At 40.9% G+C, this 12,136-nt stretch overlaps 1 protein-coding gene across 7 annotated transcripts in view; it reads right to left on the reverse strand.

The window, feature by feature from the left end:
- The window catches only part of LOC118357563 (ATP-citrate synthase-like), a 109,262-nt gene that overhangs the window by 39,319 nt on the left and 57,807 nt on the right, over nucleotides 1-12,136 (reverse strand). For all 7 annotated transcript variants that reach the window (XM_052478332.1, XM_052478330.1, XM_052478334.1 and 4 more), the window contains 5 exons: nucleotides 7,739-7,907; nucleotides 6,034-6,138; nucleotides 5,671-5,867; nucleotides 5,229-5,310; nucleotides 2,921-3,031 (listed from right to left, as the gene is read on the reverse strand). In XM_052478332.1, the coding sequence (XP_052334292.1) occupies nucleotides 2,921-3,031; nucleotides 5,229-5,310; nucleotides 5,671-5,867; nucleotides 6,034-6,138; nucleotides 7,739-7,907 (664 nt within the window). The remainder of the gene's footprint in view (nucleotides 1-2,920; nucleotides 3,032-5,228; nucleotides 5,311-5,670; nucleotides 5,868-6,033; nucleotides 6,139-7,738; nucleotides 7,908-12,136) is intronic.

Raw genomic sequence — 12,136 nt, forward strand, 5'->3', positions numbered from 1 at the left:
CTCTCATGTTGTCCTGGTTTCCAGAAGAGGATGCCTTCCTTAATTGACCCCCCATAAACATAATGGACATATACCAGGTGTGCCAGGCCCGCCACGTCTGTTGACTCATACAGCTGTAATGTATACAGTTGAAGTCAGAAGTTTATATGCACTTAGGTAGGAGTCATTAAAATGATTTTATCAACCACTCCACAAATTTCACAAGTGAAGTCAGTTAGGACATATACTTTGTGCATGCCACAAGCCATTTTTCCAACAATTGTTTACAGACAGATTATTTCACTGTATCACAATTCCAGTGGGTCAGACGTTTACATACACTAAGTTGACTGTGCCTTTAAACAGATTGGAAAATTCCTGAAAATTATGTCATGGCTTTAGAAGCTTCTAATTGCATATTTTGACTCAATTGGCGGTGTGCCTGTATTTCAAGGCCTACCTTCAAAGTCAGTGCCTCTTTGCTTGACATCATGGGAAAAACAGCCAAGACCTAAACAAAAAAGAATTGTAGACCTCCACAAGTCTGGTTCATCCTTGGGAGCAATTTCCAAATGCCTGAAGGTACCACGTTCATCTGTACAAACACCATGGGACCACGCAGCCGTCATAAGGAAAGAAAGGAGACGCATTCTGTCTCCAAGAGATGAACGTAATTTGGTGCGAAAAGTGCAAATCAATCCCAGAACAGCAGCAAAGGACCTTGTGAAGATGCCGGAGGAAGCAGGTACAAAAGTATCTATATCCACAGTAAAACGAGTCCTATATCGACATAACCTGAAAGGCACTGCTCCAAAACCACCATAAAAAAGCCAGACTACGGTTTGCTTTGCATATGGGGACAAAAATAGTATTTTTTTGGAGAAATATCCACTGGTCTGATGAAACAAAAATAGAACCGTTTGGCCACAATAACCACTGTTATGTTTGGAGGAAAAGGGGGAGGCTTGCAAGCCGAAGAACACCATCCCAAACGTGAAGCACGGGGGTGCTAGCATCATGTTGTGGGGGTGCTTTACTGCAGGAGGGACTGGTGCACCTCACAAAATAGATGGCATCATCAGGCAGGAACATTATGTGGATATATTGAAGCAACATCTCAAGACATCTGTCAGGAAGGTAAGGCTTGGTTGCAAATGGGTCTTCCAAATGGACAATGACCCCAAGCATACTTCCAAAGTTGTGGCAAAATGGCTTAAGGACAACGAAGTAAAGGTATTGTGGACATCACAAAGCCCTGACCTCAATCCTATAGAAAATATGTGGGCATAACTGAAAAAGCGTGTACGAGCAAGAAGGCCTACAAATCTGACTCCGTTACACCAGCTCTGTCAGGAGGAATGAGCCAAAATTCACCCAACTTATTGTGGGAAGCTTGTGGAAGGCTACCCGAAACATTTGACCCAAGTTAAACAATTTAAAGGCAATACACTCAATTAGTATTTGGTAGCATGTAAACTTCTGACCCACTGGGAATGTGATGAAAGAATTAAAAGCTGAAATAAATAATTCTCTACTATTATTCTGACATTTCACATTCTTAAAATAAAGTTGAGATCCTAACTGACCTAAGACAAGGAATATTTACTAGGTTTAAATGTCAGGAATTGTGAAAAACTGAGTTTAAATGTTTCAATTGTCCCAGGCTTGCCTGTCCTAGCCACCGGTAGCTCACCATATAAGACGCTTCTAGCCCCTTCTTATTAATGGTATCTGTTGCTTACTACTCAAAAGTAGTCTTCATTCTCGCTCAAAAAGCTCACGTGGCTTATTTTTCAAATTGTCATGTTTAGTTTCTAAATGTCTGCGCAAGAGTATGATATAGCCATATAGCCATATAGCCAACTAACATTCAGAAGTTCAGCACTGAGGGCTTTCAACCACATTTTTGTCTTTGTGCGAAACCCACAGTGCAGAATCACCTGCATAGAGGAAACGGTCACACGTACAGGCAGATTTCAAATCATTTATATACAACAAAGTGTACCCAGCACACTCCCTTGGGTTACACCCCCAGTTAAAGGTTATGGGTTTCGACCGGGTCCAATCTACCATTAGTTTTCATCCTTGCAGATAAGATCTAACCCATTTCATAGCTAAGTTGTTAAAGCCCATGACTTAGTTTTAAAAACAGAATCTCATGATGCACTGTATCAAATGCCTTTTGGAGATCTAACATATACTAGGCAAGTGTCAGTGGAATGGGATTTCCAAAAGCCAGATTGGAGCTCATATAGTAGGTTATATGTAAGGAAAAATAAAATTTAAATCGTCTCGAAAACCATAATCTTTTCCATGACCTTCGATAAAACACACAGGAATGAGTTTCCATGATCCAGCATATTCCATTTTTACCCTTGCACGTTTTAGTTCACTGGGAAAAATCCCTAGTTATATGTACATATTTACGTCAATTACCTGGTAACCCTGCACATCGACTCGGTACTGGTACCCTTGTATATAGCCAAGTTATCATTACTCATTGAGTGTTTCTTAAAATGGGTATTACCATGCTCCAAGCACGGGCCTGCTTGTTCATACAGACGAAATGAAAAGACACCCACGCATCCTCTTCGCTCGCGTAGTGAGCCGCTCCAATAATTACACATTTAACGACAGACAACCCAGCTCGCCGTTACGTCTAAATAACATTTTAAAACGGATGGAGATGCGCAGAAAGAATGGACAAAGAGAAACAGCAGAGTAGGCTAGGCTAATTGCTGGTAAGGGGATGTGGTTGGCTGCTCACAGCTGTCACGTGATATTGGATGAAGCACTCATTGCTCAATGGGTGTACACTCACTCTCGCTCGCTCTTCCAGAAACGTATTTTTTTTTACCCATCTACATGATTCACCTGAAAGTGGCGAGTTTGAATCCCTGATAAGTTCTCCCTAGACACATTACCAAACCGGCCGACTGACCTCCGAGGAGAACATGGTCGCACAGGTTCCTATACACCAGCACACCACCGGCTTGGTTATCCTGCCCTCCTTGATGCCTTGACAGACTTTATACTCTTCTGTGCCTCCGATCTACACAAGGGAGAGAGAAGAGAAAGAGGGTGTAAATGTAGGATATTTTGTAAATAGATATAAATCTGGAGGATAATTTACACAATCTAATAGAAATATTAGTTAATGGAGAAATCTAATAAATAGAAACATTGTAAATTATATTGGATGATATTTGGATGAAACCATACCAAAGTATGGTGATCAAAATATGACAAATGACTTGCGTCTACTACAAGTACATAAATGTATTGGTCAGTACCCTCCCCCATGTCAAACACTTAAATTCAGGAAGTGGGATTTTTAAGGGAATATGGTGATATCACTAACTCATTTTAATACACCAACATGACATTATTTTATAAGATCCGCTACGTAACCAACATTGGAGAAAGCGTGTTGGCAGAGGGCCGTGGTTTATATACAATGCCTTCAGAAAGTATTCACACCCCTTGACTTTTTCCATGTTTTACAGCCTGAATTTAAGATGGATTAAAACATTTCAAAATTCCCTGGCCTATCAATACACCATAATGTCAAAGTTGAATTATGTTTTTCTGAATTTTTTGAAATTGATAAAAGAAAAGCTGAAATTCCTTGAGTCAATAAGTATTCAAACCCTTTGTTATGGCAAGCCTAAGTCCAGGAGTAAAAATGTGCTTAACAAGTCACAAATTGCATGGACTCACTGTGTGCAATAAGTGTTTAACATGATTTTTGATGAATTGATCTCTGTACCTCACACATACAATTATCTGTAAAGGTCTCAGTCTCTCAGTGAGTTTCAAACACAAAGACCAGGGATAATAATAATAATAAAGCAGACATTGAATATCCCTTTGAGCACGGTGAAGTTATTAATTACACTTTAGATTGTGTATCAATACACCCAGTCACTAAAAAGATACAGGCATCCTTCCTAACTCAAGTTGCCAGAGAGGAAGGATTTCACCAGGTGGCCAATGGTGACTTTAAACCAGTTCGAGTTTAAAGGCTGTGATAGGAGAAAACTGAGGATGGATCAACAACATTGTAGTTACTCCACAATACTAACCTAAGTGACAGAGTAAAAAGGACTCCTGTACAGAATAAAAATATTCCAAAACATGCATCCTGTTTGCAACAAGGCACCAAAGTAATACTGCAAAAAATGTGGCAAAACTATTAATAAGGATCCAACCCTTTTTTTCAATTTTAAACTAAAATGACATACCCAAAAGTAACTGCCTGTAGCTCAGGACCTGAAGCAAGGATATGCATATTCTTGATACCATTTGAAAGGAAACACTTTGAAGTTAGTGGGAATGTGAAATGAGAGGAGAATAACACATTAGATCTGGTAAAAGATAGAGAAAAAATATGTTTTTTTTGTACCATCATCTTTGAAATGCAAGAGATTGTCCATAATGTATTATTCCAGCCAAGGCACAACTTAGATTTTGGCCACTAGATGGTAGCAGTGTATGTGCAAAGTTTCAGACTGAGCCAATGAACCATTGTATTTCTGTTAAAAATGTTGTATCAAGACTGCCCAAATGTACCTAATTGGTTTATTCATATCTTTTCAAGTTCATAACTGTGCACTCTACTCAAACAATAACATGGTATTATTTCACTGTAAATTGGACAGTGCAGTTAGATTAATGTCAGATCTGTCTATGTCCTGGGAAATGTTAATTTCAACCTTACGCTTATCGCATTACGATAACCCACCGATCCTGTAGAGTCCAATACAGCATCCCCCAAACAAATCCCCAAAAAACTGACATGCGCATTTTCCCACCTCCCACAAAACAAATGTGCGTTATATAGCGAGTGCGCTCCAGCCAACAGCTTACGAGTAAAGTTCATGTTGCAAAGAACATTTATATATATTTGGGATGGAAACCTGGCTATTGATGCAATTTCAATGTTGTTTGAGATGCTTTGTGTATCACCAAATTAGCTTTTACTCACTGCATCGACCTTGCAAAGAGCTGTCAATCATTGCAACCCACTCAGCCTGTCTTTTCATACTTCCTGGTAGTTAGCCATAAGAGAAAGTACCTTTTCTCAAATGTTTTGCATTTCTATCCCCCCCCAAATATTATGGGTGATATTTTAGTCACTCAAAAAGCTATTTTATGTGAAAATGACTGTTCTGGACCTGTAAGACATTATACAGATATTAGAATCAACGCTGGTAAAAACAAGTTGGTAGTGCCAATAAAAGGTTCACCTCTCCAAGCATCACGATCATCTTCACTCCTGGAGTGTCCTGGTAGCGGATCACATGGTCCATGAACGTTGAACCTGGATAGCTACAGGTCAATGCAAATGGTGCTTTAGTAGAGGAACTTGTTTTAAAGAAAAAGTAGAAGTTATTAGATTATCATCGAGTACATAATAACCACCTTACAATTAAAGTCAAAACTTGGGCTTCTATTGACAAAGCGTCTCAGAGTAGGAGTGCTGATCTAGGATCAGGTCCCACCTAAACCATTATAATTTTAAAGGCAAAACGTATCCTAGATCAGTACTCCTGCCTCTGAGATGCTTTGAGAATACATGCCCTGAATGATAGCTCCAGTGAAATAAAGTGGATCTATTCATCCCTATTGGATTAGATTCTCTAGTTTGCCATTTGCCCTCTGACCTCTCCTCTCCCTAATCTTCCTCACCGGTCACCTCCGATGGCCACGCCCTCGTAGACGCCATCTGTAGCGTGGGAGACGATGTTGTTGAGCTCGTTGGACATGCCTCCTGAGCGGGACACGTAGGCCACGCTGCCTGGCCGGTACAGATTGGATGCCAAGATGTTGTCCAGCATTCCACCCGTGTTCCCGATCTTGAAGCAGCCGGGTTTGATGCCTCCAACCTGGTTAGGACACAGGAGTGATGGAGGTTAGGCACGGGTTGTTATGCTCTCTGCAGGGACCAGCGATATGTCAGAGACACACAATGACAAACACACGTTAATGCTCAAACAGTCAAATGCAGCCATATTGTGTTTCAATATTGCATGTTATTAGTGAAGTGCTTACCGTGGCTGGGCCGATGATTGTGATGCCTTTCTCATCTGCCCTCTTGATCAGCTTCCTTGTCTGGGCTTCAGGGATGCCCTCAGCTATGATGGCGATGGTGTGGATCTGGAGTAACAAAAGTAAATTCATTATTAAGAGCATTCAAACAAGTACGGTCAACATGTCCTCGAATGACAAGGGACATAACTGCTTGGTCTAAGACATTGGCCATAACAGCTTTCTATTTTGCTAATCAAATCAAATTTGATTTGTCACATACACATGGTTAGCATATGTTGATGCGAGTGTAGCGAGTGTAGCGAAATGCTTGTGCTTCTAGTTCCGACAATGCAGTAATAACCAACAAGTAATCTAACTAACAATTCCAAAACTACTTTCTTATACACAAGTGTAAGGGGATAAAGAATATGTACATGAAGATATATGAATGAGTGATGGTACAGAGCGGCATAGGCAAGATACAGTAGATGGTATCGAGTACAGTATATACACATGAGATGAGTGAGTATGTTAACAAAGTGCCATAGTTAAAGTGGCTAGTGATACATGTATTACATAAGGATGCAGTAGATGATATAGAGTACAGTATATACGTATACATATGAGATGAATAATGTAGGGTATGTAAACATTATATTAGGTAGCATTGTTTAAAGTTGCTAGTGATATATTTTACATAATTTCCCATCAATTCCCATTATTAAAGTGGCTGGAGTTGAGTCAGTGTGTTGGCAGCAGCCACTCAGTGTTAGTGGTTGCTGTTTAACAGTCTGATGGCCTTGAGATAGAAGCTGTTTTTCAGTCTCTTGGTCCCAGCTTTGATGCACCTGTACTGACCTCGCCTTCTGGATGATAGCGGGGTGAACAGGCAGTGGCTCGGGTGGTTGTTGTCCTTGATGATCTTTATGGCCTTCCTGTGACATCGAGTGGTGTAGGTGTCCTGGAGGGCAGGTAGTTTGCCCCCGGTTATGCGTGCAGACCTCACTACCCTCTGGAGAGCCTTGCGGTTGTGGGCGGAGAAGTTGCCGTACCAGGCGGTGATACAGCCCGCCAGGATTCTCTCGATTGTGCATCTGTAGAAGTTTGTGAGTGCTTTTAGTGACAAGCCAAATTTCTTCAGCCTCCTGAGGTTGAAGAGGCGCTGCTGCGCCTTCCTCACGACGCTGTCTGTGTGAGTGGACTAATTCAGTTTGTCTGTGATGTGTATGCCGAGGAACTTAAAACTTATTACCCTCTCCACTACTGTTCCATCGATGTGGATCGGGGGGGGTGTTCCCTCTGCTGTTTCCTGAAATCCACAATCATCTCCTTAGTTTTGTTGACGTTGAGTGTGAGGTTATTTTCCTGACACCACACTCCGAGGGCCCTCACCTCCTCCCTGTAGGCCGTCTCGTCGTTGTTGGTAATCAAGCCTACCACTGTTGTGTCGTCCGCAAACTTGATGATCGAGTTGGCTACCCTGCCGCCCCAGGGTAATCCTAATCCGCTATTATGGTTGAAGGTTGACAGTTACTTCCTGTGTCAGAGTAGGTGATATAACTCTGCAAGGCTACATTAGCTTCGACAAGAGCCATCGATACACATGTCCTTGGATGTGGATTTTGACTATATTTGTCATTATAAGGGTACCCCCCAGCCTATCTCTGCCAAAGGAAGCCATAACTTGAGAAAAAGCTTTAAAAAAATAAAACTAAATAAGTCGTACCTGTGAGTACTGCATGGTTTCCATGGTGCTGTCAAAGGCGGAGCGGAGCGAGGCAAAGCTTATAAGCACGTCCACTTCGGGGTGCTTTTTCATGGCGTCGGCCATGTTCTTATAAACAGGAATCAGGATCTCCTTGTGGCCCCAGTAGAACTTCTGCTTGTGGTCCCCGCTGAGAACAGTCACACATAGCTACATCAATAAACACACCACTTATTACCAGTCTGATCAAATATTATTATTCAAATCACTTCAACTGGATTAACAATTAGTATTCTAAGAATACATTCTCTCAGTTCATTAGAGTCCATTTTGGATTTGGGAAACAAAGATGGATTGCCCTGGGGCGGCAGGGTAGCCTAGTGGTTAGAGCGTTGGACTAGTAACCGAAAGGTTGCAAATCCCCGTGCTGACAAGGTACAAATCTGTCGTTCTGCCCCTGAACAGGCAGTTAACCCACTGTTCCTAGGCCGTCATTGAAAATAAGAATTTGTTCTTAACTGACTTGCCTAGTAAAATAAAGGTAAAAATTAAAATAAAATAAGATTAGTCTGGTTGATGCACGAGATGTGACTAGAATACACGTGGGAACTTCAAGAAAAGCATTCCAGCTGAAGCTGTTTGAGAGAACGCCAAGCTGTCATAAAGGCAAAGGGTGGCTACTTGGATGAATCTCAAATATATTTTGATTTGTTTAACACTTTTTTGGTTACTACATGACTCAATGTGTGTTATTCCATAGTTTTGATGTCTTCATTATTATTCTACAATGTAGAAAATATAAATTATAAAGAAAAACCCTGCAATGAGTAGGTGTCCAAACTTTTGACTGGTACTGTATGTATTAACATATTATGATACAATACTGTAGTAAAGCCACGAGACGTGAATGGCCAACATTTCACTCCAACATAGGATTAGATTCTTTCTTACTTCAGCATAAAAATAGCGGCCATAGTTCGGAAAAGCAGACGAATCACATAACCAATATCTCCGCTCTGATTGGAGGATTCCTAAAAATTGCACACTAGGTGGCGCTGCCGATCAAGATTCCCCAGATAATAAAGGCCATGACAACTTTTTGGAGGCGATATTGTCATGCATTGTTGCCAGCCCAGCAGTCGTTACTGCAACTATTTGATTTTGAATATGAGCAGCTTTTCATTATCTGGGGAATCCTGATCGGCAGTGCCACCTAGTGGGCCATTTTTATGAATCCTGCAATCAGAGCGCAGATAATGGTCATGTAATCAGTCTGCTGTTCAAAGTTATTTTTTAACACATGCTGACCGTTTTTGAAATAAGTGAGAGAAAATCATTAGCTATGTTAGAGTGAAATGTTGGCCATCTCATGTGGCTTCACTATAATATTTTATCAATATATATGTTACACACACACACACACACCTACCTACCATTACATACAGTGTTCAGTTTGTAATGTTCACCTGTCGAAAATATCCAGTGGTGCGCATGCTAATCGATTAGCTTGCTAACTGAAAGCCATGCTAATAAGTCAATGGGACAAACAGGCTCGGTTTAACTAGCTGGCTAGCTTGATGAATACCATTTATACTTCCTAACTTAGGAAGTTTGCTAAATCTATTTATCCTTGGCTCTAATTTGTATAAACCTCGCTGTCTGACTTTTGCAACAATTGTTTAAAAAAAATTGTTGGGACCAGACAGCCAGGCAGCGTTTCTCAGTCGGTCGAAATCTGGCATAATTTGTATGGACATATACAAAGAAATGTCAATCGAAAATAAAGTCAAACGAATTCAAGTGCAGCTAGATTGCAGACTATTCCTTTTATCTTTGACCATCATTCTCTCGCTCACATAGCAACTCCACTCCCACTCGTCTCCAATTCCACATACCAACCCTCAGCTTCCCTCAGCCCATCCCATCCATCTCTGCTGGCCTCCCACTTCGTGTTTCTACGCAACACATATCTTTCAACTATGCTGTGATGTTTAACGTACAATTTCTTATCGAATAGAATCCAGTTGAAGATAATTACTTTTACTAAGAGTATGAGCAATTGACTGACCTGGTCTCTCCAGATGTCCAAACAGTACTATTTCTATGGTCAATTTTAGATCAATGCTATGCATTTTCAGCCATTCCTGAACCTGAGACCAGAAACAGGCTACCCGAGGGCAATACCAAAATAAATGGTCTTTCGATTCTGTAACCTCACAACAAAATCTGCAGAGCTTCAATGATTTCATGCCCCAAATATTCAACATTTTGTTGGTGGCAAGAAATCTTATATAATAATTTTAGCTGAAAAGCACGAAATCTTGCGTTTTATATATCAACTCATACGACAGAATCGGTACATCAAAAATCTCTTCCCAACTATTTTGCAATCCGTATGGCACAGTTGTCAACATCCTGGTCCTCAAATGAAACTGGTATACTTTCCTATTTATGTTATTTTTATTCCTCCGCCAGTTTTGACCCTTTATATTGGGCAGACAGACCAGTTCACTAACACCCGCCTCCTCCATTTTTGGGGCAATGCTGTAATCAAATTGGTTGTACTCTTGGATTGAGCAGACCTTTCCGTACAATTCTGATAACTCCATGAAGGACATAACACTACCACTCAAATTTACAATATTTACTTAAGAACAAATCCATTTTCAAACATCTTTCCCATAAATACAGGTATTTCATCAAATCAGCACATTTGAGTTGAGCCATAATATTGGTTTTATCTTTTCAGGGTGACAAAATGTAAGTTTGTTTGATAGAGTTTTTTTCAAAGTATAATTTTCAATTCATCGAAAATGAGACATGGCAATCTGCACAAAGGCCATTTTTAAACAATGTATGAGCTTTTCTTAGTAATCTACTTGAGAACCATTTAGGGTTCAAATACAACTTTTGAATGAGTGAAGCTTCTAGAGAGGTTTAGTGATTTTATATTTAATAATCTCAACCCACCCAATTCATATTCATTATATAGATAGGCACGTTTTATTGTCTGTTTTAGCGTCCCAGATATAGGATTTGAAAAACGAATCAGGAGTAGGCAGTGCCATATGTAAGCGAGTAAACAGATATAGTTGGTTTAATTAGGGCAATTTTTCCATAAATAGACAGGTATTTACCTCTCCATGGTTGCAGGATCTTGTCTATTTTCACAAGTTTCCTATTGAAATTCATTGTGGAGAGCTTATTTATATCTTTTGTGATATGAATACCGAGTATGTCTACTTCACCATCAGCCCATTTTATAGATTACCTTGCAGTTTATGTAAAAGTTGTATTTTTTAAGGATCCAATACATATGTTTTTCTTATTTAACGAGTTGGACGAGAGATTTACTCCAGACACCTGATAAGGCACTTATCCCCGTCAGTCACAGGAGAAAGAGACAGAGAGAGGACGACGGTCAGGGTGCCTTGTAAGGATCCGTCGGTGTGTGGGTAATTTGCCTTTACCATCCATCCTATTAGCCAACGTACAATCATTAGACAATAAAATAGACAAACTACAAGCACATATATCCTACCAACGAGACGTTAAAAACTGTATTATGTTTCACAGAGTTGTGGCTGAACGACGACATGAATAACATACAGCTGGCGGGTTATACAATGTATTTGCAGGATACCTGGACAAAAGGAACACCTTCATTGACAACAACATAGTGCCCTCAAAGCTCATCACTAAGCTAAGGACCGTGGGACAAAACACCTCCCTCTGCAACTGGATCCTGGACGTCTTGACGAGCCACCCCCCAGGTGGTAAAGGTAGGTAACACCACATCCGCCACTGATCCTCAACATGGGAGCCCCTCAGGGGTGCGTGCTCAGTACCCTCCTGTACTGAGCAGGCATGACTCCCAACATCATTAAGTTTGCTGATGTCAACAGTGGGACAAGCATTTCGCTACACCCACAATAACATCTGCTGAACACGTGTATGTGACCAATTAATGTTGATTTGATAGGCCTGATCACCGACAACGATGAGACAGCCTATAGGGAGGAGGTCAGAGACCTGGCCGTGTAGCGCCAGGACAACAACCTCTCTCTCAACATGATCAAGACAAAGGAGATGATTGTGGACTACAGGAAAAGGAGAGCGAGCACGTCCCCATTCTCATCGGCGGGGCTGTAGTGGAGCAGGTTGAAAGCATTAAGTTCCTTGATGTCTCTCTGCTACCACACAGCAAGTGGTACCAGAGCATCAATTCTAGGTCCATACGGCTTCTCAACAGCTTCTACCCCCAAGCCATAAGAATCCTGAACAGCTAATCAAATGGCTACATAGACTCTTGGCATTGAAAGATGAAAGGGAGCAAACCGGTTAAAGAAGGATTGTTAAGCCTTGAGAAATGGATTGTGTATATGCTCCAATGAGAGGGTGAATGGGCAAGACAATATA

The sequence above is a fragment of the Oncorhynchus keta genome, chromosome 24, assembly GCF_023373465.1.
Source record: "Oncorhynchus keta strain PuntledgeMale-10-30-2019 chromosome 24, Oket_V2, whole genome shotgun sequence".
NCBI classification, from domain to species: Eukaryota; Metazoa; Chordata; class Actinopteri; order Salmoniformes; family Salmonidae; genus Oncorhynchus; species Oncorhynchus keta.